General features: G+C 45.0%; 1 protein-coding gene across 9 annotated transcripts in view; it reads left to right on the forward strand.

Moving 5' to 3' along the window:
• Positions 1 to 905: 905 nt before the first annotated feature.
• LOC123517776 (single-stranded DNA-binding protein 3-like) overlaps positions 906 to 26161 on the forward strand; it is a 194678-nt gene continuing 169422 nt past the window's right edge. For all 9 annotated transcript variants that reach the window (XM_045278226.1, XM_045278222.1, XM_045278225.1 and 6 more), the window contains exons 1-2: positions 906 to 984; positions 1885 to 1957. In XM_045278226.1, the coding sequence (XP_045134161.1) occupies positions 929 to 984; positions 1885 to 1957 (129 nt within the window). In that variant the 5' untranslated portion in view covers positions 906 to 928. The remainder of the gene's footprint in view (positions 985 to 1884; positions 1958 to 26161) is intronic.

The raw sequence follows: 26161 nt of genomic DNA on the forward strand, positions 1-26161 counted from the left end.
AAGGCTTGTAAATCTATTCAAGGAAAATGTATACACTCTTACATGTAACAATCGATGAGGCACACGGTATATTCACTGCTATGGTCATATCCCTTTCCCTGTCTCCCCTTCCATGATACTTCTCCACCCTCACTCCTCCAACTTCACCGGATCCTCGTCCGTGCCTCGAGCCGTCCTGTACTCCCTCTTCGGCATCGGCTGCAGCAGGGATGCCAGGATGCTCGGGTGGGTCCATCTAGCGCCGCTGAAGCCAGAGACACACCACCACTCCGAACGTGGGTCCGCCTCCGCCCGCAGAGAAGTGTCGCCCTGCCATCATTTTGAGGCTCTGCTCGCCCTGTCAAGCAACTCTGGCTGCTTCCAGTTGCTCCCGACGGGAACTCAAGAAAATACTGCGAAAACTCCCAATGGTCGATACACTCTGCAGACGTGTCTCAGGCCAGAAATTATGACTTAGATAATGAAGTAATTTAGGATATACTTTTCCTTGTTGAACATTAATACTGATAAATATAAATAATTGTAATCCATGTCCAAAAGACACTCTCTCATCAAGATATGGGGTTAGCGGCATTGGCTTTGTTATGCCAATTCGTCTGCAATACTTTATTTTATTTTCTTGTCCTAACAAACCTAGCGGTATTATTTCAGACAACAAAATGTGCAATCATGACCACGAGGAGCAATGCACGAGATGAGGTTAGATGAAATAGTTTGTGAAGTATAGGACAACAACAAGACTAACTAGCATCCCACGTGCGCACCCCCACCCCTCCCCCCAGGTGAGCGCTCCAGCCAATGAGCGCGTAGCGTTAGCAGGTAGCCATGGCAACGATCCCCCCTCATCTCCCAGCGTCCCTCCCCTCCCCTTGGCCGTCAACCCCCTCCCCCGCTGGTGAGTCGACTTGGCTACAGTACAGTGTTCAACATGTACGCTAAGGGGAAGGGCTCATCGGTGCCCTCCGATGCGCAAGCCAGGGAAAAGTAAGTGAAACTTGAACGACGGAGAGGATTGAAACCTTGTATTAGTGCTCAGTATGAAAGTGTTAGTGGTGAATAACTTGGCAGGGAAAGATTGACGTGAATCATGTGATCTGCGACGGATAAACACAAGGGTTGGTGATCTAGCTGGATGAGTGATAGTAGCTGTTCCGGGTAGCGGTCGGCCTCCCCTCAAATTGGTGGTATTCTTTATTTTTCCATTGTATTATCCCTGCCGAGCCTCTGTTACACCCTGAAGTGAACCCCAGGGAACACATGATGGAATAGATGTGTGGTGTGAGCGACCGCGTGGCTTGCTATGTCGAGGGGGTAGCTGTGGTGAGGGGGACGCTCGCCGCTCCTCTTTTGGCGGGAGGCTTAAATACGAGCAACAAAGCGTACACCAATTACCGGAAGGCTGAGTTCGCGAGACTGCTACTAAGTACAATAATATAAGCAAGTAAATTTAGGATCCTGTTGCCTCCCTCAGACTCCCCGGCAGAGTGGTGTGTGTTGCTGCACGTGGATATAAATATGGTGGTGGTGGGGGCCGCGGCACCTATTAGAAAATTGTATTATTCTGTATTTAATTACCCCGCAGTTCTGAGAGTATTCTTGTATGATTTGTGGCTTGAGTGCTGTCTTTGAAGCTTGTGGAATACAGACCACGTTTAAATGGTTCAGTAAAATCATTTTGGCTGTAATTGGCATTGAATGGTTTGTGTGAGGCTGTAAAGACTAACACCCAGGATGGGAGTGTTTGCATAACTAATAGTCGTGGACCGGTTTTAATGTTAGTGTATTGTGCTCAGTCAAGAGTCTAATGGTCGTTCGTTTTCTGTTTCACTGTTAGAGTATTGTGTTCGCCTCCAATCTAACTGTGGTTCGCTTTCTGTATTTCAGATTGGCGTTATATGTGTACGAATATCTTCTACACGTTGGTGCCCAAAAAGCAGCACAGACTTTCCTCTCTGAAGTAAGTACTTGTTATGCTGTTGCTTCCGAGTCTGGTGGGTCAGCGGGGGTGGCCGGCTTGACTTGAGGCATCGAAATTATTGTTGTTAGTGTTTTGGCATTAGTGTCTATGTGCCAGATTTATCTTAATTTGTTATCCTTAGAATTGAATCTGTGAAAATTGACGTCAAATCGATAAGAAATTTTAACAAGTCGAAAGCCAGCCCGCTAGGCCGACAAGCCTCGTATCTCGCCATCTGTGCCTTGTTCCAGCCACAGGTCGTTTACTTGGATTACAGCAAGTCATAAGAAGAAACTGCCCAGGAAAGACAAGTGTTGGTGCGTGTACCCAACCAGGGTTCCTTTAAGTGTTGAAAGAAAAACCAATCTTTCATAGTGATAATAGTGATGAAATCTTAAAAAAGCTCATGTGCAACAGTAAAGTGAAGTCAGCTACTACTACTATTGTGAGTGCAGTGCTAAGTGTAACACAACTGGTGCTTGCTGTTTGCAGTGACGAAAAAAAAAAAAAAGACGGCTGTGTCCGTACATAGTGGCGACAAAAAGACTATATATGACCTAAAGTGTTAAATGGCCACTGAGTACAATTGATGTTAAGCAGCAGTTGGGTCGTGTAGCCAAGTTACTGTCCCACACAGGCTGCTGGTGTTCGTGAGGAAGCCGTGTCGTGCCGCCATAGACTCATGCCTTTGGAGTCAGTGTTGTGATGCCGTATGTAGCTACCACTCAGTGATTATGACCAATGTATATGTTTAGAGGGCTATTTGTACAGTGTGTGAAGCCTCCGTCACGTTCCCTCTGTGCAGTCACCGTGACGAGAAAAACTTCCGTGGGAAACATACCAAGAGAAGTGTGTGTTGACGTGAGCTCAAGTGTCAGTGTGGTGGTCACCTGGCCTCACCCGGCCTGGCCTTGCCTCCGCTGCTTTAACCATGCTACCTTCCCTCTCCTGTGACAGTGTGACTCAATGTTACTCATTTCAGCATTTGGTGAATGTATATATGACTTGGAAATGGAATATTCATGCGCTGGAGTATCGGCGGAGGTGGTGGTGGTGGCGGTGGCGGTGGTTGTCTGCCGTGCCGAAGTAGATGATGATCTTGGCGGCGTTGCCACCCACTCTGCCTGAGCATCGCGGCGTTGCCGTCCATTTGATGACATCGTATAACACGGTATATATATATATATATATATATATATATATATATATATATATATATATATATATATATATATATATATATATAATGGACGATCATATGAATGGCAGAATTTCCCATTTAATCTTGAATTGTTATAGTTAACCAACAACATAGATATAATATTTGTAGTTACATGAGAGCAGGTAGGATAGAACAGACCGTATTTTTGTTTGTTGGCATAAGTATCCACATTAAACACACTTGAGCCTTTTTAGCCACTTTAGCCCCAGAAGGTTGTCCTGTGTTCCTAATATCTCTTTCGTGATGAATCAACTGGTTGGCGACGCGGTAGTTAGGTGGGCGCCGGGCTGGGTAGCTGCTGCAGTGTCGCTCTAACGGGACTCGTTCTCTGTTCTTCATACAATTCCGAAATTAGCACATTGTTTGGTTTTTCAGTGCAGCACACTGCAGCACGATGCCCTGTCGAGCATAGTGCTTCAGGTTTAGGGAAAAAAAGGGGGGAGAAAAATCGCCGGTTACGCAGGGGTACATTCTTCAAATATTTTTTTATTTCCCGAATTGGTGCAGAACTGGCAAGGTTTATCATTTGCCCTTTCCTGTATGTACTGCGCATGGCGGCCGGACCCCTCAGACGGACTCATTTATCGACTTACTGTAGGTGATATTCTTGGTGAATATCAATTGTTCATGTAAGCGTTTGGGTTAGGAGCCGTGGAGCTAAGAAGAATGTTGTAGTTTATGTGTAACGTCTGCCGTCCCCCACTCCACGCCCCGCTCTCGTCCCAAGCTCCTGTGTGCCTCCGACCCCGCTATACAGACTCTCCCGTTTCTCAGGCTTCCACACACTCCAAACCTCCTCACATATCCTCTCAACAGGAAGGGAATAGTGTGCCTCCCGTTGCTTTTGAGCAGTATTCCAGATAACACGAATGTAGAAAATCCGCGAAAACAATCCGATGGGAAATGTACATCATTAGCTTGACTGGGAATTTAATTTGGCGGGAGAAATTATTTTACGGGGGTAAATATTAACATTGGCTTGGATTACTTGAAATGCTTACTATTACGGGTTTATATTTTTCACACTGATAAAAATAACCTTGGTTAAGATAATAACACGGAATATATCCACTGGGAAACCGAGAAATTCGTGTTTATTGCATATTCCGCGATCGCTAACTTTAGTTCCGCGTGGCGTGGCGAGCTGCAGTGCACAAGAAAGGTGTGTGGCTGCCGGGAGACTGGCTGGGGAGGAGACCTAATGTTTTCTCTCCGCGTTGGGATATGACGTTTGAAAGATTCGAAATTATTTAGTCGAATAATATTTGCTTGTTTGATTAATCGTCGACTGAATGATTAAGCCAGAATTATTGTAATGTGGTATAGCAGAAACCTCTCTTTGGTGAGCAAAGACAATTTCGCTTATTTTAGACACACCAATCTCGAGTGTGAATGAAGTGGAACAAGCAAACAAAAGGCAGAATTGACCCCGACTATTTAGTGATAATATTTATAGAATAATCAGGATAGTAGCGGTGGAGATGGACGTCCTCTGGTACAACTTAAGCCACTATATACAGTGGACCAACCACTCGCTTTGCCGTATTCAGTCCCATTCATAGCCTTAGTGACTTAAATGAAACAACTAGATTAAACTGGAAGCACAAATTAACGTCGGTGAAGTCGGGGGAGAGCAGTTCTTTCTTTCTTTTTTTTCTTTTCTGTGTGTGTGTGTGTGTGTGTGTGTGTGTGGTAGACAGCTTAGTGCTCTACGGTTTGCAACACATTTAGCAAATCTGAGTGTTGCACCGGTCAATATTTTGAAGCTGGTGGAGAGCGGTGGATCTGGAGGGCTGGCTGGCCGGCCGTGTTTGAGGGACCAACACGAGGCTGACCACTCACGCCACCACCACTGCCGCCGCCACCACGCGCACTCCTCCCGACCGCCCTTTCTTGCTTACTCGGTGAAATATTCATCGGGAATAAGCCACCATCCAAGCTGGTCTACTATACAACCGCTTCGCCGATTTTCATTGTCGATGCGTAGCTGCTATCGACCCGCCAAGCCCCGTATCTGCTGTGCCGCTTGTTTTAGAGTAGGTTAGATTCCCCCTCCACCCTACCCCCCTCTCTTTCCTCCCTTTCGCCTCCCATCCCCCCTCCTGGTTTATGGGATGGTAGCCTGCCTTTCGTGGGGTGGAGGGGTAGAGAGGAAGGGAGAGACTGCTTTTGACCGTAGGATGTGTTCGCCTTCGGGGAGGCTGTGAAAGCGTTGCCACGGCAGCCCGTGAATGGCTACGCGACTAGTTTGACATCCTGGTATAACATGCGTGTTTAGCCATACTCGACAGTGACGCAGAATACATTTAAAGTTCCTTAGCGTTTTCAATACTATTGACAGATGACTCGGGAAGATTAATTCTGTAGTTGCTATTTTTTCCAATACTTACTGTAGTATTTCGTGCCAGGCAGTGAACACTCACTTTGGTTATTTGATTGTAGGGCTTCATTGTAGTGTAAGCGAGGGAAAAAAAAAAGTCGATCATAGATATGAGTATGTATTGACGTGCCGAGTTGGACTGGTAGGGTAGAGGGACTCCATTGTTGAAGCGAATGAATAAATCTTTCTTAGTAGTGAATGATCTGGAACGTTATCTGTAGTTAATTTACGCTCCCGGACTGGACTCTCTCTCTCTCTCTCTCTCTCTCTCTCTCTCTCTCTCTCTCTCTCTCTCTCTCTCTCTCCGCTTCACAACCAACGTCTTGCTGCCGTAGAAAAATTCGCGAATGATGTTCAGAACTAGAACTACATATCTACTAACGGTATACATGCCATGTCATGTGCTCGGGATGGAAATACACATCGACCAAACAGAACATGGTTTAGGTGAAGCACCGGCCACATCTTGGAGCAGCAAAGCATGTCAAGCTTGCTGACTTAGAAAAAAGAACCTTGTATTAATTAAATTAGAAGTCAAGTACTACATAGCAAAGTGAATAAATGTAACATACCGAGGGTTTAATTTATCAGAATGTAGCAACGATATATTGATTATAGCCTGCAGTTTATTACATTTAACAGCACATGAAGGAGGGGCTTGCGTGTTGTGGGTGGTATGCATGCATACAAGAAGCTGAAGTTTTGTCAGAACTGTAACATTATTCGTCTTTGTTGTTGGACCGTTGGTCGTCGACTAGAGGATGAGGCGGTGTGATTGCCATGTGAGAAGTGTGTTTGTGTGTGTGTAAAGAAGTGTAGTATGAACACGCATGGTCGATACAGGTGGAAACTATTAGGGTACAAAATTTATGCTAAAGTTTATATTATATAAACAAACAGTTGCAGTATCTTCTCTTTGCTTAGGTGCGGGTAGAGTGTTACATGTGCATCGCAGAAACCTGGATGCCAAGTCTTTGGGTTGGTGGTTTTTGTCTGTTGTATGACAAGTGAGTTAAAATGTCTTAGTCCCGAGGGTTTCGTACTCATATTGATTATGTCGAGAAGGGGGAGGTGGGAGGTGAAAGGGGTGTCGAATTGCCTCCCACCTGGCGGGCGAACCCTCAGGCCCATACCCAGTCACTCCCGCTCCAGGGTACAAAGGAATATATATATATATATATATATATATATATATATATATATATATATATATATATATATATATAACACAGACACACACACACACACACACACACACACACACACACACACAGGGTTAGCAGAGCTGTTGGTTTCAGCGTGTATATACAAGTAAAGCCTCGCGCGACATTAAAGCTGGAACGAGCGCCAGTGTCAGGAGGGAGGGAGGGGATGTTGTCCCGGCAGGCCAGATAAGCTGGTATTAACGTCATCAAGTATGGTCACTTGTAATCAGCAGGTCCCCCTTAATTTCCACCAGTGATGACAGCCTTAATTAAATGGTTTATCAGTATACTTCATACTTCGCGCTTGGGATTTCGTAGTTTCATTTTTCTACTATAGCTCATTCATTAGAGCATGGGTTTCTCCATAGTGAAGGAGGCGGAGAAGGAGGGCAGCTGCAGCGTGTGCGTGGCGGCGGGAGGCGGTGTGAGGTGCACAGTACCTAGCCAGCGGGTAGTGTGGCTGGTAGCCGGTGGCGGCGCTGCTGTAGGCACGGCCCGGCCAACTCTCCGGATTCACCTCGCATAACTGAAAATCCATCGTGATATCCTTGTTTCTTGGGCAGTTTGTTGTGTTCATATCTTGTCATAATGCTGGTTTCAGTAACTTGGCGAAGGTTACTGTAAATCAGCATAATGTCTTCAGAAGGGTTTATTTTGATGTCATTTAATGAGGTTCAACATTTGTGAAGAGGGGAGCTGGTAGGGAGAAGGCAGAGAGGAACTTGTGGGGGAGGGGGTGAAGCTGAACGTCTCTCCCGGAGTCAGTGGGGTCAAACGGGGTCATCTTAGCAGTTGGAGAAGGCTAGGTAGGTGTGGTACAGCCGTCAAAGACATCGATGCTTTCTTGAGTCACGTCAGAGATGGCAGTGGTTGGGAACGTGAGCCCTGTGATCGCGGCCAGTGATACAGGACACGTGTGTCAGGACGCGCACTCTAGTTGTTGACGCCGCCTGCCTGACCAAAGGAGCGCAGGAATAGATCAGAGAGAGAGAGAGAGAGAGAGAGAGAGGTAAGATTCGTGATGATTACAGTATCGTATGTGTGTTTAGAGAGAGAGAGAGAGAGAGAGAGAGAGTGAGAGTAAGTTTCCAATACCTAGGTATTTTTTATCTGAAGGTTGAATAGCTAAACATGTAAATAAATGCTTCAAAGCCATCTTGTCATCCTGAGGAGTTCGATAGTTCAGCGATAACACTTCTTCCTTCCTACTTACTTCGCTCCTCCTCCTCCTCCTCTCAATTTATTTGTTCTCACACATTGGCAGTAAAGATCTGTTGAATTGCCTGCTTTAGCACACAATCTTGTTAGAAGCAAACATGTATATTATTACCCTTTATGTGGTTGTTTTCGTGTTTTGCTTTTTCCCTCTTACACTTTCCTTCACCTTCTATTACAAGCTCGCCTTCCTTCCTCACACGACATGCACCATTTGGTGGGAGAAGTTAGCCCTTTAGTGACCCCAGTGTGTTGTAGCTTTGAGGTCAATGTATAATTCTCTCTCATCTGTATCCGAGTTATTGATTGCGTGGTACGTACCGTTGTGTAGGTTAACAATGCTGGCCAGGCCCCGGAAGGCACTTCTGCAGGCGTAGCGGCACCGTTTGTGGCCGCCCCGTTCCCTTAACAATGACCGTGGCTGTCACCGCTACCCGTTAAGCTGACACTACCGCTGCTGTGTGCAGGAAAACCTCTCACATGGATTTATGAGTGATGCTTGCTTTCTTGATTGTTTACTACCTGTACTAATTTAATTGAGTTTAATTAACCTATAACTAAAGTTATTGGAAATTTCAGTGTTGATGCATTAAACGTCTAATGATTATTCTAATCTGCGGTAATTCAATTGGCCACAATATATTGTTTAGCTCATTACTTACGAGTAAAGACGCTTCCTGAGGCACTAAGCCCCATCCCCCTCCGAGGTCAAACCAGCTCCCGAGACGACCAGTTGCAAAGGTGTGGACGACCAGGAGAGAGAGAGAGAGAGAGAGAGAGAGAGAGAGAGAGAGGTAAGGCTTGAACCCTATGAGCTTGTTCATACGAGAACCACAGTGAAGATCCAGTGTGTGTTTGTGGGGGGGAGGGGGGGCACCGCCAGTCGATTGTTCTAAATGAAATCCGGCGTCATTGGCTTGTCTCACGAAAGCTGATAGTTGTGTATGGTGGTGGGCAAGGAAAACTTCACATACTGCTCTCTACACGTTATCATTAATGTTGTTGAGCCCAAGGTCAGGTTAAACTGGCTTTGGTTGTGCTCTTATTGGGCGGTCGTTGGCAGAGAGGCACGTGGAGAGAGGAGGAGGGTGGGCTGGGAGAGGAGGGACATGGTTTGTTGCAGAGATGGGTGGTGGTTGTTTATGCTGCGAGACTGGTGCTGTCCTTGTGCCGTCGAGAACCATCACGTTAACTCTTTCGTTGCTACACAATATCATAGTCACACCCTGCTTTTGTACAATTGTAATTTAAAACAGCTCTGTAGACTAAGGAAGCCGAAATAAACCTAACGTTTCTTTTTTCCCCTCGATGTAAACATGCATTTTTCCCTACGATCTGAATAGAGAGAGAGAGAGAGAGAGAGAGAGAGAGGGAGAGGGACAAGGCTAGGCTGCATGAGTAACGAAAGACGGTAAGCAAGCGTGCAAGCATCGCCTTTGAGTGGGATTGCATTGTTTCTTCGTTCTAGAGATTGAGTCGCTGTGCTTCATGGAGCGATAACTGTCATATTTCACAACTTTCCCATGTTCATTTTTTTATTTGTTAGACACGATAATTTTCTTAAGGCATGGTGAAACTACTGACGTATTGATTTAAAAGTATGTGGGCGTGTGTGTATTTCTTCTGTACTTAAGACATGCCTTATAATTTAACTTCGATGCGTATCTCCCTAATTTAACACATTCTTCTGGCTACTTTAGTAATGATCAGTATCTTTTAACCTCTATTTTAGTTTCCCATTACTTGATTCATTGATTTTATTTCTCTTAACATCCTCAGTGTGTGTGTGTGTGTGTGTGTGTGTGTGTGTGTGTGTGTGTGTGTGTGTGTAAATAAGTCTCTTATAATGATCAGTTTTACGATTCACGATCAATATGTTTTAGTTGTGTGAGTAGTGATGTTGCTTGCTTGCAGTGTGTGTGTGTGTGTGTGTGTGTGGAGTGAGGAAAACGTAGTGGTGTTATTAAGTCTTTGTTGTGGTGTTTGGCGGAGGCAGTCAAGGAAGGAGGTGGGGGAGGGGAAGGGGTTTATGGCACAGACGATTGTTGGTTCTTTTGTCTTCCCGCGACCACAATGACAAAGACGACGACAAAAAAAAATAGATGATTTATTGATTAACTGTCAGCGAGGGTGGGTTGTGTTGCAAGCACCGTTGTGGCTTGGCGGTCGTGAGTCGAGGAAAGCTGTTCTTCATCGACCTTATCAGAGAGAGAGAGAGAGAGTTTTTATAAGTATTGTGTGGATCATTCCTTTTACTTTGTCATTTGAGAAAGACTACTACTACTACTACTACTACTACTACTACTACTACTACTACTACTACTACTACTACTACCACCTCTACCACCACCACCACCACACAACCCATCTCTGTCTAAATATCATCATTATTAATCGCACCTTAATAGCAGTTCCGCCAACAAAACAGTAACGTGGTCAGTGCAGTCCACTTACGGTTCACGCACAGGTAGCACCGGCACAGGTAATCATGCACCGTAATCAGGAAACTGGATCGATTTCTCCGGTACATATTATTGCCTGTATTGAGAAACGCTCAGCCTCCTCACCACAACCGTTTTTCAAAGGCTTCAGAGGTGACTAGGCGGGTTATCAGGAGTGTTTATCCTATTAGTTATGTAGGAATCTTGTTAACCTCATATTAGAACGTTAAAAGTATCCCTGAAAATTCGTGTAGCTTCAACAACTAATACCTTTTCAAAGTAGTGGTGTTGTTGCCAGGTGTGTTTCAGAATATACCCATAAGATCTATTACAATAAGATCTATTGAATAAATGACTGCTTTAGCGTTTGTGTGGGGTTTCAAGGAAGGTGTGAGTTAGTGGGTCGGGATGGAGGGATGGGGAGAGGAGTCTTACCGCCACCGGATCTCTCTGCCTCTGTGGTTACCTAAGATGTGCGGCGCGAAAGCTTCAGGTTCCAGTGATCATGATTGGACTGTTTCATCTCGGCCACTGGACACGCGGTGTATGGCGAGAGAGAGAGAGAGAGAGAGAGAGAGAGAGAGAGAGAGAGAGAGAGAGAGAGAGACCACAGGATATACTGTAGGCATCGTTGTATTTATGATTATGTCCAGTCAGATGTATTATTATTTTTTATTCTATGACCAGATTTTTCCTACTTTGCTGCTACTACTACTACTACTACTACTACTACTACTACTACTACTACTACTACTACTACTACTACTACTATTATTATATATGTTTGCCTCATCGATCCGTCATTTCAGCAATCAATAGAGTAGTTGTTGGTGCAAGAGAGGTATGGAGGTTTGTGGGTAGGGTGAGGGGCGGCTTGGGCGGTGACCTGTATGGATTAGCGTCACGTCCCGCTGGCTGTTGTTGTGGGCTGAGCGGGAAAAGTCCGGGAGAGAGAGAGAGAGAGAGAGAGAGAGAGAGAGAGAGCGCTAACGAAAGGTGTTCTAATCCAGAAATACTGAAATGAGGACACCGGTTTTATTAAATGTTGTGCTGACTTGCTTTCATATTCTCAGGTGAAAAAAAAAAAAGAATAATAAACAGATTTTATGAATGTTTTGCTCACGAGGGCATGGTAAGGTATAAACGTCTTGTCAGCTTTCTGCCGGGTGTTTGCGTTCTCCCCGAGCAGTGAGGCACGCTTGATCGCTGCGGCCCGGGCGAGGAGAGGCGTGAGTAGTGTATCAGGTGAGGGTGGGAGTGGGGTGTTCTGGGTGCTAGGCGCGTGCGTGCCCGAGACGAGTGTCCTTGGGAAGTGTCGCAAGTAGTGGACCTTGGTGGGGTGGGAAAAACTCCTTGATCTAATCTTCGTCACTCTTGATGTCAGGGAGATTAGATAAGAGTGAGAGGTGTTCGCCCGCCATCAGCACATGTCACCTGGCGGCCCTGCTTCACTCAGCGCCAAGGGGAGACGCGTTCTCAGGCTGGATTTGCATCTTAACATGCTAATGTGCTTTATTGTATTTATACTTTTATTCGCCCTTGTCTTTTCTGTGCATAAGGATTATCTTTCCATTAAATCTTCCACACACTGTCCTGGTTGCTCATTGATGAGGAGGGACAGGCGTGATCATTGCACTATTGTATCTGAAAGGTTGGTGAAGCACCGCGCGCCAGCAGGGCTACGTGTGGCCCGGCGTCACCATTATGCTGGGGTATCCTTGCGTCCAGGGCAAGGAAAGGCTTACGGGAGCATGGCCTTGTCTTCACGCGGGATTTATAAAAGAACCTGCCATTAGGATCTCCCGCATCTTCTGCAATTCCTTTTTTGATAGGTGATCTGCCTGAGACTTGTATAACAAATAAGTTAAATATATCCAGGAGGAAGAATACAGATTAATTAGTTATAATACTCTTACAAACAGGGAGGTGAGGTTAGGGTTGCCGACTCGTCATTATTCCGCGCGTGGACGCGGAGGCTCGGTGGCTCGGGGTGGGATCGTCTAGGTAAACACCCGCCCACCACCCGCCGCCCGCCTCGCCTAACATTTTTGTGGAGCCGCCGGCACCGTGAAGGAAGATCCCGTGATAGCTGGGCTGAGGAGGCCGCCGCCCCGACACTGTGTAATCAACTGCATTATGCTGGAGTGTAATAATGTATGTCTGGCTCTGGAGGCGGGGCGGCCTGGCCTGGATGGGCTTTACATCTGCGCCAGGAATTGTGTGGTGTCAGACTTGCCGGGGAGAAAAAAAAATCATTACCTTCGAATTGAATACGAGATTATTACGTTTACTAATTAAGGCATGAAATAAGCTCCACCGCAAGAAAATGGTTTGTTAACTTTGGTTGAAATGATGCTGCTCTTATGCTGAGCGACTGAGGGCGGCGGGTGGGTGGGAGGAGAGAGGGAGGGTGTTGGGCTCTCTTCAGCGGGGTGGTATTGGTGTTGGTGACCGCAAGAGTGAGGGTCGACACAGCATCACGGCTGAAGCGGAAACGGAAGCAGTATTGAACATCCGGTAGAGTTTTAAGTCCCTAAACGGAAGTATAGATCTTATCGTGGCTGGCCGTGTGCGACTGTGGTTAGAAGCTGTATATATGTGTGTGTGTGTGTGTGTGTGTGTGTGTGTGTGTGTGTGTGTGTGTGTGTGTGTGTGTGTGTGTGTGTGTAGGGGTGGTAGCGGTGGCGGTGGGTGGAGGCTGTCACTTTACCTGTGTATTGGAGAACATCGCGGGTAGTGATGACCGGGAATTGAGAAGTGTGGTCGGCTGTGGTCGTCGCTGAGTAGGTGGCTTCGTTCCTCGTCATGTTATTTGGGGGAAAAGTGGAGTGGAGGGTCTCGGTGAAAGCTGATTACAGGAGTTGATGCAGTCGTGTGTGTGTATCACCGAGTATCTCTCTCTCTCTCTCTCTCTCTCTCTCTCTCTCTCTCTCTCTCTCTCTCTCTCTCTCTCTCTCTCTCTCTCTCTCTTTAATATTAACTATTAGATCCATATTTCAGACCTCGACATTTTATCTCATCAAATTTTCTTATGATAGCAATAGTTAAAGGAATTTAGATCGTTAGTCCCGTTTTTTATGGATAGCAGTTGTTTAATAAAGAGTAGGAAAAAAAAAAATACACGAGGAGTCAAAAAATCTCCATGGCCTTTTGAAAATAGTTAAGAGGTCCCTCAAAAGTTTTCTTGCATTGCTGTCACTGAGTTGCTATTCCTCGGTGTTTATCGGTCACCACGAGATCTTTCTGGAGTTGGCTTCGATAGAGTGCGATGTGTGTCAATAAACTCACCTCTGCTTTGATACTTCTTCCTCTTATCAGATGCTATTGACGAAGGAGACATAACATTCTGATTAATTCCACACACACATACACATACAGTTCCCCTACTCCTGCCCTCTCCCTCCCCACACGCACATCATATCTTGCACAGCTATACGTGTAGATGTCAACGCCCCACAAGACAGGGACCTCAAGAGCATCCCTACCGTACAGTGACCAAACCACCAAGTCAGCCACTCAGCCAACCTCGCTTTGTTTACGGTCATCCACCAGTCCTCACTACTTGGCAACTCTTTACGTGCGTGACTCGGCGCGGTGGTACAGTCTGACAGCAATCACCCTCCGACTGAACATAAGGGTCTACAGGCTCTAATTTTAGGGTCAAGTGACGGGTTGTTTATTAGGGTGTAAATTCATACGATGTAGTGTTTTCTTTAGTCTGGTTTTCGTGTTGTGTTTCCAAAGTAGTAAAGGTGGTGGAGGTGGAGGGACAGAGAGGGAAGAAGGGAGGGGAAGTTAAGTTTAGCAAGGGGTGTTTGTGTGTGTAGGAAAGTGTTATTTCTTGGCTCTTTTATTGCGATGTCCAACAGTTCACCGCACCAAAGTCCGCACCACAAGAAATTAAGCATTTACAAGAAAAAAAAAAGTCTTAAACAATTTTCTGGTATCATGGCCAATACAAGCATCTGCATGGAAAAAAAGAATATAAAAACCTTATAAACATTAGTGTTTATAAGTGGCTGGATAAGGAAAAAAATTATCTAGGTGGTTTGTGACTGAGGGAAATTGTGTCGAGCATCATTCAAAGGATTATTTATGGTGGTGGTTGGTGGTGATGGTGGTTGCTGGTTATGCTTTCTTCATGTGTATTTTTTTTTTTTTTTCCAGAGCAGTAGCAAATGTTTGGTGAAATGGACAAACAGTTATGAGTTTTATTATTTAAAGGATTATTATCTTATCTCCAGCCTCCTCATGGATTAAAAGCATAGCAAGGAGTAACGATGGTAATGAGATGTTATAACGCTAATCCCAATAATAATGATGATGATAATAATAATAATAATAATGATAATAATAATAATGGTAATGACCTAATCTAAATACTGAGTGACGTTATTAATCGCTCATTATTTGTCAATTGAATACATAACAACAATGACATTTGCCGCTGCCGTCATAATAATAATAATGATAAAAATGATGATAATAGTAATAATACACACAACGCAGTATTGATCAAACAAACAAAGGCTAAATCATCATGAAGAGGAGGGGAGAGAGAGAGAGAGAGAGAGAGAGAGAGAGAGAGAGAGAGAGAGAGCGAAGGTAGCGATGGTGGCGGCAGCAGCAGCGTTGGCGGTAGGTAGCACGGGTCCTCCTCACGCCTTGTTGACACTAGAGGGAGCGCCTGTCCACCTGAAATATGGCCGCCCCTCCTGACCCGGCAATTACATCCTTTACACATGTGCTGACGTCAATCACGCCGCTGTGCAAGGCTGTTATTGTGAAAAATTACTCCTTGGTTTTGAGGCGGCACGTGGTTTACTGACGGTAGCGCTGGTGGTGGTTGTGGTGGTTTTCGTAGTCATAGTTGTCATTCTTGCCTCTGTGCCTTGATCTCCCTGTGCTAGCGAGAGGTGGCGGTGTGTTGACTTGCCGTGTGTGGGGGTCTGATGGAGGGTAAGTGGAAGAGTTGGGAGGGTGGGGGGGGCCGTGATTGTTGTTGTGAGTGGCGGTGGTGGTGGTGGTGTAGGAGGGGGGTAGTGGTGGTGTGGTGATGGGAGAGGAGGATGTTGTATGTTATGTCCTGTAGTAGTAAATAGATAATAAACGTAGTGATTTTATTGTTATTGTTACTGTTGTTACTGTTACTGTATTATTACTACTTCTTTTATTACCATTATTATTATTATTATTATTATTATTATTATTATTATTATTCTTATTGTTGTTGTTGTTCATACCTGTGATTGTTTATTCAACATGAAGCGCTTACACACACACACACACACACACACACACACACACACACACACACACACACACACACACACACACACACACACACACCTGATACAAGGAACAAATCGGAGAGGCACTCAGGGAGGGGCATCAAGGTCGGGGTGTTGGGTGCCTCGGTGCCTCCATGCCTGCCTGGTGTAGGGCTCGTGCTCCCCATCACCCGGCCTTGGCATATCACAGGATAAATATATACAAGGGAGCGGATGTGAGCGATAGCAGGATAGCGCGGTCATTCCACTATTTCTCCATCCCCCCTCTCCTATCCTGAACGTTTAGCAAGGACAGTTGATGCGATTCCCTATTCTTTGGGGATAATGGTGTGTGTGTGTGTGTGTGTGTGTGTGTGTGTGTGTGTGTGTGTGTGTGTGTGTGTGTGTGTGTGTGTGTGTGTGTGTGTGATAGTAATGTCTGAAGATTATGTATAGTATCTACGTCAGAATCTCTGCAATTAAAATGGGATCTAGCAAGTATTGAGTCGTATTCAGGTGATGCGAAGTGTTAGCTTGTGAACTAAACTTGTATATGCCGAACTCTTTACACGGTGTTTATAGCGCGCACAAGTGTGGCTCTGTGTGTGTGTGTGTGTGTGTGTGTGTACTCGAGATGTATCTAGAGGTGTGCGACAGTGACTTTACTAAAGCCTCTTGGATATGTGTGTATATTATATATACACTATTACACTGAATAAGTCACGCATTCCCAGGCATACATTGCTGATACAGACACTAAATTACAAAAACAAGCTGAAAATAAACAGAGCAAAAAAAAAAAATCCTCTTAAATAACACGTAAATGCAGTGACAAAAGGCTGCTAAATCACAGTTACGTGTTAAATTCTTCTCATCTCCTCCGTCCCAGTACGCTCTTTCGGTCTGTGTTGTCCCGGTGTAAACAGTCGTGTAAGATATCCCAGCGTGCGGGAGCCACTAGGCGCCGCCAATGTTGTGTTCTCCGCGCCCTGGGGACAGATTGGTGGGTGATGTCTGCAGACGTGAACATGATGCGCCGCTGTTATTATTCTGTGTTCAGATCGTCATGTTGCGGTGTGATGACGGGGCAGCGATGGAGACGCCTATGTGATGTGCTTTGTGATGCCTCTTAGATGAAGCTATGGTGTGCTGGTGGTGTCTTGGTGTGGTGGGATGTCTTGGGGTACTGACTGACTTTCTTTATCTCAAATTTAGGTGAAAAATAGAGATAAATGAGATCAGTTAGAACTGCAAAAAAATTCCATCTTAATAACACCTTGTACTTTGGGTTAGTATTGATGAAGCTAGTCGTATGATTCTCTCTCTCTCTCTCTCTCTCTCTCTCTCTCTCTCTCTCTCTCTCTCTCTCTCTCTCTCTCTCTCTCTCTCTCTCTCTCTCTCTCTCTCTCTCCATGGAGGAAGATAACTTTTGTCTGTGTGACTGTATTTGTGGAGGAAGTAGTCTTCGTGGTGGTGGTGGTGGTGGTTGCTGGGGTCAGGTTACATCACACTTCAGAGGCGACACAAAGACATCGAAGACTCCTCATCCCTGCTTGTGGTTTGGCTGGACGTGTGTGTGTGTGTGTGTGTGTGTGTGTCAGAGAGAGACCAAATAACATAGCATAATTTTCCCCCCGTCTTCTTTTCCACATCACATTTAGCCTCTTAACCTGGAGCTAGGCAGGGTTGGGCTGGGCTGTGAGAGAGTGTCATGCGGGGCGTCACGTGGGGGGCTCACCCTTGCCTGGGGGAGGGAGTGGCTGAGAGAGCTGCTTCGGTCCCTCCTCCTCCTCCTCCTCCTCCTCCTCCTCCTCCTCCTCCTCCTCCTCCTCCTCCTCCTCCTCCTCCTCCTCCTCCAGCCAGCTTCTCCCCGTTCCTCCCTGACTCTTTCTCCATAGCCGAGACCCAGACGGCCTCCCTGTGCCTGCCCCTCCTCAGACACCTTCCACTCCCTCCTACCTCACTCTCACTCCGTCTTCCTCCTCCTCAGCAGCAAACACCCACTCACTCGCTTCTAGACCTTCACGCTGTTGTAAACGTCATGGATTGCATCATTACTGCTGCTGCTGCTGCTGCTGCTGCTGCTGCTGCTGCTGCTGCTGCTGCTGCTGCTGCTGCTGCTGCTGCTGCTGCTGCTGCTGCTGCTGCTACTACTACTACTACTACTACTACTACTACTACTACTACTACTACTACTACTAGTAGTAATACACCATCACCAGTCACCACCTTTTTATTAACACTTGCGTTTGATCACACACTTGTATTACCACTACCACCATCACCACCACCGCAGATCTTGATACCACACTACTACTGCTACTACTACTACTACTACTACTACTACTACTACTACTACTACTACTACTACTATCACAATCATTATCAAAAACAGCAATAGGAAATGTGACAACCGGTATGTCGTCATCACCACCACCACCACCACCACCACCACCACTGACTACAACAACAACCATCCTCGATACAGATTCTGCTCGGGGATTAACACACACACACACACACACACACACACACACACACACACACACACACACACACACACAGATCTAACCAACATAATCGTGAGTGGTGTGACTTTATTTTTATTCAATCATTTATATCTCATACTAGCAGTCTTTTTTTATTTATTTATTTTTTATTTATTTATTTATTTATTTTTTTTTTTCAATGGCGTTGTTGCTCCTGGTGGTAGTGGTGGTGGTGGTGGTGGTGGTGGTGGTGGTGATGGTACAGTACGTCATGTCTAGTGGAGTTGATCAGTAGCAGTGATGAGAATTTGAAAGGTTTTAGTTGTAATGATCGTGATTCTTGTGTAAATTGGGATGTGTGAGGAAAGAGAAGATAGGAGGTTAAACAAGAAAAAAAAAATAGACTAAGAAATATAGGAAGGAAGGCAAGAAAGAAAACAAAGGAGGTCGAAATAAGGAAGATGGGAAGAAAGGCATGGGAAAAAAAAGTAAGAAAGGTAATAAATGCGAAAAAAAGAGAGATCAGAAAGAAAGCAAGGAAATAAGAAAGAAGGCGAGAGAACAGTACAAGTTCAAAAAGATAAGGAAAAACGAAAAAAAGGGATAGGAAAGAAAAGGCGATATTGAGGCAGCGGTAGTGAGGCGTGGTGGTGGTGACAGACAGGCATAGAAGGCACGAGGGAGGCGGCGCGGGTGGCTCAGTGTCAGTGGGGAGCCAGGACAGGTGAATGTTACAGGTGTGAGGCGTGTACCGGCACACACTTGTATTATGAAGCGCCGGCAGCACCTTACCTTACCCTACTCGTCCCCTTCCCCTTCCCCCTTCTCGTTCTCAACTTTTTTAATTTTTTTTTTTTTCTCTCCCAGCCTCGTTTGATGTCGAGATTTCTTCCTTGTCTCGTGGCCAGCTTGGTGCGTGTCGGTGTTGTGGGTTGGTGCGGGTGGTGGGTTGTAGTGTAGATGCATCTTTATTTTTCCTCTTTTTTTTTTGTAATTTTTTATTTTTCGCACTTAAGATAATGTTCAAATAAGGCTTGAAAATGTCCTTCCTTTGTGTTGATAGTCAGCTTTGTGTGTGTGTGTGTGTGTGTGTGTGTGTGTGTGTGTGTGCGCGCGCGCGTTTGTACGTGGGTGGGTGGGTGATTTATATATATATATATATATATATATATATATATATATATATATATATATATATATATATATATATATATATATATATTTTTTTTTAATACTAAAAATAAAGTTGGTGGACTTGAAATTGTTAAGGTTTGAGGGTTAAACTAATCAGGTATAATATGAAATACGAGTCTCTCTCTCTCTCTCTCTCTCTCTCTCTCTCTCTCTCTCTCTCTCTCTCTCTCTCTCTCTCTCTCTCTCTCTCTCTCTCATATATGTAGAATTGAAGATGAGTGCAGTGTGAAGGCAGCGTGGCAAGTGTTCTGCCGCTTGTCTCTAGTCAACATCTGTGTTATCACTTCCAGATGTGACTTATTGTTTCCAGGTGTTCTCCGCTCACCAGGTGTTGTGTGGGTGGCGCGCACCTGTGTACTGACGCTACTGCTGCTGCTGGTGCTTGAGTACGTGTGTGTGTGTGTGTGTGTGTGTGTGTGTGTGTGTTTGGGTTTATGCTGCACAAATATATATGGAATGTGATTTTATGTGATTTTTTTCGTAGTTAATCTTTCACTCAGATATTTTAGGTTTAAATTTGACATGTGATTTCCGATCTGGGTTTCATGATGTTCTTAAATATATATTTTTTATCGCTCTCGTTCTTTTTTTTTTTTTTTTTTTTTTTTTATGTATGTCATATATATTCCAAGTAATGTTGTTCTCCGTTTGCCTGATTGACTGTATGCCTCCTCCTCCTCCTCCTCCTCCTCCTCCTCCTCCTCCTCCTCCTCCTCCTCCTCCTCCTCCTCCTCTTCCTCCTCCTCTTCCTCTTCTTCTTCTTCTTCCTAAAGAACCGGGGCGTGGCGGGGTCTTATCGGGCGCTATCACCGGTGTGTTGGTTATCACGTTAGGCGAAGGGTGGTGTTCCTCATCAGGGCTTTTACGTTACGCTCTGTTTTGTTGACACTCCACCTCACCCTCATTAACCAATCCTTGCCTGATAAACTCGTAGCGAAATAGCAGTGTGAGTGATGGGAAAGGGTGGGGGAGAGGGCAGAGGAAAGGTTGGGACACACACACACACACACACACACACACACACACACACACACACACACACACACACACACACACACATCTTAACTATTTAGTATTTTAAAGGATGTGATTTTTTTTTTTTTTTTTTTTTTTTTTTGCTCTTCATTCGTCCTCCTCCTCCTCCTCCTCCTCGTGATTAGATCAGTGCTCCTCCCTGGTGTCACGCACGTTCAGGCCACTACCACCCTCTCCTCTCCTCTCCTCTGCTCTCATCTCTTATATTTTCTCCTCAACCCATAATCTCCTTGTAGTAGTAGTAGTAGTAGTAGATGTAGAAGACGTAGTAGTAATATTTTTTTTCTATACATATGTTAGTGCTTATATATATATATTTTTTTTTTTTGTTTAGTGTAAATATATTAACAAAAACCAAAAGTAACCCTCTCCTTGAGACCATCTACGCATTTGGTCCGGAATGTCTGTATTTTTATGATTATTACGATTTACGTATGCATATAAGGATAGACATCTTCCACTTCAGTTAATTTAAACCGTGTGTGTGTGTGTGTGTGTGTGTGTGTGTGTGTGTGTGTGTGTGTGTGTGTGTGTGAGAGAGAGAGAGAGAGAGAGAGACGCCGGGGGCGTAGGGTGAGAGGTCTGCTGTGCGCGGTATTTGCCTGAAGCTGATAAGAAGAGTAGGCCTCCCGCACCACACGTAGTCTTATCTGTGACCAACACCCCGCCTGGCACTCTCTCTCTCTCTCTCTCTCTCTCTCTCTCTCTCAGGAGTAATTCTATATATACATGGTAATTCCGCGAGTCATTGCTGCAAGGACACGTTTGTAGCGGCGTGAGGGAGAGAGAGAAGAACTGTCCTCTTAACCCACCACACGGAGTTTGAAGTGTCTCATAGGACCACCACCACCACCACCGCTACTACTACTACTACTACTACTACTACTACTACTACTACTACTACTACTGTTTTCTTCTTCGACTTGTTGTTGTTGTTGTTGTTGTTGTTGTTGTTCTTGTTCTTCTTCTTCTTCTTCTTCTTCTTCTTCTTCTTCTTCTTCTTCTTCTTCTTCTTCTTCTTCTTCTTCTTCTTCTTCTTCTTCTTCTTCTTCTTCTTCTTCTTCTTCTTCTTCTTCTTCTTCTTCTTCTTCTTCTTCTTCTTCTTCTTCTTCTTCTTCTTCTTCTTCTTCTTCTTCTTCTTCTTTCTTCTTCTTCTTCTTCTTCTTCTTCTTCTTCTTCTTCTTCTTCTTCTTCTTCTTCTTCTTCTTCTTCTTCTTCTTCTTCTTCTTCTTCTTCTTCTTCTTCTTCTTCTTCTTCTTCTTCTTCTTCTTCTTCTTCTTCTTCTTCTTCTTCTTCTTCTTCTTCTTCTTCTTCTTCTTCTTCTTCTTCTTCTTCTTCTTCTTCTTCTTCTTCTTCTTCTTCTTCTACTACTACTACTACTACTACTACCACCACCACCACCACTACCATTGATTATTGTCATTAGCAAGGAGCGCCGGCACTACTAGTAATGACCGTCATAAAGGCGGAATGGCGCCTGTATTTGTAGGTAAACACAGCGTAATGTGACGGCGGCAGGTGAGTTGGTGATACATACCTGCTGACTTATCACTCTTCCTGCCTGCCTACCTAATGCACACACTCTCCTGCCCACCCTCATGCACGCACGCACGTACCCTTCCTCTCTCTCTCTCTCTCTCTCTCTCTCTCTCTCTCTCTCTCTCTCTCTCTCTCTCTCTCTCTCTCTCTCCGATATCAGGATTCTTCTCGGTGTGGTTCAAGGAAGAGTTCTCGTAAATATTTAACTGGAGACGATGACAGATATGGTTTTATTGGTGGAAATGTCTCTCTCTCTCTCTCTCTCTCTCTCTCTCTCTCTCTCTCTCTCTCTCTCTCTCTCTCTCTCTCTCTCTGAATGAAAAAAAAACTATTATTATTATTATTATTATTATTATTATTATTATTATTATTATTATTCATTAGGGAGAGAGTCATAGCGTGAATCGAGGACAGGCGGAGAGGCAGTGTAGTGCAAAGGTAATTTATTCACAACACCTTGATGCTTTAGTCTCAAAGGAAGTGGGGCGTAAAAAAGAGGACATTTGAGAGAGGCGGGACAAATGATAACGTATGGCCACACATTTTTAAGCCCATTTAACGCTCCGCTAATTCACTGACGCTCCTTACTTCGTGGAACTCGTCAAAATGTAACGTGTTTGGGCATGTAAAGAGGAGGAGTTCGCGTCAGCTGTGTCCGGTCACCTTGTGTTTCATTTTCCAGATGGATTCAGAATGTAGTAACTGGTAATGTGGTGGTGTTATGATTCTCTCTCTCTCTCTCTCTCTCTCTCTCTCTCTCTCTCTCTCTCTCTCTCTCTCTCTCTCTCTCTCTCTCTCTATTGCGTATGTGTAGGTTTCATTAGTTTTGTACGGATTTATTTGGGATGTAAGTTCTTTTTTTTTTTTTTTCTGCTTTTTCCTCTTCTTTTTGTATTATTTTTATTTATCTTGGTTATTTACAGTTTCGTTCTTCATTCGTTGTCGTCGTCTTTTCGTAAGGGTCTACAAATCAGCTGCTGACACACCTTTATATATCTATTCTATAGTGGTGGGTGGGACAAAAGGAAGTACAGTAGATTGAATGTGAGTGGTGGTGATTAGGTTTGCAGCTTAAGTGTGGCGGCAGTAATAGTGATGGCGGTGGTGGCAAAATAGCTACGGCAGAATAAAAACGAATAGTGATTAGGTTAGAGTAGACTGGGCTGGGCTATTGTGGTGGTGGTGGTGGTGGTGGTGGTGGAAGAGGAGCAGTAGAATGAATGTGAATAGTGATTAAAAGACCATTGTGGTGATTGCTTTTTAGTGTTTCGTATAAAAGCCCCACCTTGTAAATAGAACAGAGAGAGAGAGAGAGAGAGAGAGAGAGAGAGAGAAAATAATGTAATTGTATATATATTGAGCCTGTGCGTCACGTCTGGGTGCCCACTAACAAACTCTCTCTCTCTCTCTCTCTCTCTCTCTCTCTCTCTCTCTCTCTCTCTCTCTCTCTCTCTCTCTCTCTCTGTTCTGTTGTTCGTTTTGTGTTGCTATCTGTTCAAGCAGCACCCTGAAGTGGGAGGCGTCGGTGAGTGACAGGAGTGAGTGAGTAACAGTAGTGACACACATACTCGAACATCCTCCTGGAGTTTGAGGTCAAGTGGTTGTGTGGGAGAGGTCGTGAAGGTGGCTGGGTGTCTGGGTGGTGGTGGTGGAGGAGGGCATACTGAGGTGGACTGAAGGTTTTGCGGCCTGGGGGTGATGTTCCTGGAGGTGGTTGAGGTTTTGCGGTGTGTTGCTGGGCGGGGCTGCTGTGGCTAGAGTGTTCCCGCTGCGTAGGGTTTGTTGAATGAGGAGACGAGGCTCGGGGCGTAACTAACTGTAGGTAGCCACGGTCACTTGTCTGGTGATGTACCGTACTTGTACTGTACTTATTTGCACTGTTTGTCGTGTTTCTATCAGTCCAAGCCCCCGATATCTATTGGATATGTTTCAGTTTGTATGATTGTACCTTGATTTAAGGACATCGGTATGAAAATAAAGCTGGAAGGTCAGATTGAGGTGGTTTTGGCATTTCAAGAGGAAAGACTAGGAGTGTGTGGGGAGGAGAATGTTAGATATGGATTTATCTGGCTGGAGAGAGGGAGGGAGATGGATTTACCAGGCGGGAGAGAGGGAGAGGACGGCTAAGAGAAGGTTTTGTTGATTGAAAGAACACAATGTATTGGGTGTCAAGTGAGGAAGGCACAAAATACCGATAGCATTGATGACTCCTGACGAGAACAGTGGAAAGAAGTACATGTAAAAACGTGGGAGTGAAAATTGACACAAAGCACCGTGGAAGTGAGGATTAAAAGTTACTGCACTTCCAACTATCGGTCGTACAAAATAACATTATTAACAAAGGAACATGAGAAAATGAAGGAAGCTGCGTGAAGCCATCAAGTCTACACGGGGTTGTCCCTCTATAGAGCATGTCTACCCAAGTCCACCTATCATCCCATCCATAAATTCATCTAATCTCTGCAGACTTCTTGTTAACTCAGCACTAACATCATGACTAGTGAGTCTATGCCATTCATCTACATCACTTTTTCCTCTCTCTCTCTCTCTCTCTCTCTCTCTCTCTCTCTCTCTCTCTCTCTCTCTCTCTCTCTCTCTCTCTCTCTCTCTCTCTCAATGTAAGAGGGGAAAACTGGCTAAGAGCAACACAAACTATTAAATAAAAAGGCCCACTTAGATTTCAGTCCCCGAACAGGATCAAGAGAGTTAGCCAGAAGAATGAGATAAATGTCCTGAAACCTCCCTCTTAAATGAGTTCAAGTCATAGGTGGAAATATTTAAATAGAAGCAGAGAGTGAATTCCAGTGCAGTGTTTTGTTTTAAGGATACGAACAGAATCACTGGCCTGACTCGTGACATGATGGTTATTACTCTCCCGGAGATGGATTGAAACTGTCATCAATGTGTTCTGTATGAGGTTATTCTTTCCCACTTCACACTTCCAATCAAGTTTATCAAGGACAAGGACTAATATTAAGCTTGGCGACGACGAGGGATGCGAACGTGGGCAGATGAATGCTAGACAAGGGCTTAAGTAGCGAACTGTTTGGGAGTGTTAGAGTGTGGTGTTGTGTTTCCTAACCTCGCTGTCAGGTGGGCGGCATCTGTGACGAACCAGTGTGCCCAAAAAGTCAAGCGTCGTGGCCCCAGGCCGTAATAAACCCATTACTTGAGTCTTCCCTCCCTGCCCGACTGCCGCACCACAGCCCTTTGTGTGTGTTTTGTTTTCGTTATTTTGTTAATTTTGTATATTTTGCTACAGGAGAAAATTATATTAATACTTTAGATTTAGCAAGGACTAATAACAGCAGGATCACCACCACCTACTACTACTACTACTACTACTACTACTACTACTACTACTACTACTACTACTACTAGAATAATTGTATGGTAGCAGTGCAATAGAGGCAGCATTTGTAGTTTTAGTGGTGGTTATGGTAGTGGTGGAAATAGTCGTAGTAGTTGCAGCATGTAACACTAGATGGCGGTGTATGTGGAGTAATGGTGGGCAGTGGTGGTGGTCATGGTGGTCATGGTGGGGGTGGACAAGGCGGCGACAGCAGCACGTGGCGCCTGTTGACAGCACGGTGGCCCAGACAGTGCTGGCTGTCCCGCCCCTCCTCCTTGTCGCAACTGCCAAGGCCACCACCACCACCACCACCACCAGAGCTCTTTAGTGCCGACTTTGTGACCTCCAGGAATACAGAGAGAGAGAGAGAGAGAGAGAGAGAGAGAGAGAGATTGTCCTGTTCAATATTTTTACCATTATTGAAGTTTTGCTTTCTGTTTACATTCTTTCATTCTCTCTCTCTCTCTCTCTCTCTCTCTCTCTCTCTCTCTCTCTCTCTCTCTCTCTCTCTCTCTCTCTCTCTCTCTCTCTCTCCTCCTCCTCCTCCTCCTCCTCCTCCTCCTCCTCCTCCTCCGTTTAACTTCACTGTCTGCTTCATTCTCCTGCCACCATGTCTCCTTCCCTCCCTTCTATATCTCCTTCCCTCCACCCTTCCCCCGCTCCCTCCCTCCCTCCCTCCCTCAGTCACGCCAGCAACTTCACAAGAAAAATGCGAGGTGGGGTAAGAGAGAGAGAGAGAGAGAGAGAGAGAGAGAGGTGATCTGGCTGTTCATCAAAACTATTGTGCAAGTTCGTGAGTTTAAGTTTGTCGAGTTTTCACGGCGTTTATTTTGTTTATTTATTTATTTGAACCTCTGACTGC

The sequence above is a fragment of the Portunus trituberculatus genome, chromosome 42, assembly GCF_017591435.1.
Source record: "Portunus trituberculatus isolate SZX2019 chromosome 42, ASM1759143v1, whole genome shotgun sequence".
Classification (NCBI taxonomy): domain Eukaryota; kingdom Metazoa; phylum Arthropoda; class Malacostraca; order Decapoda; family Portunidae; genus Portunus; species Portunus trituberculatus.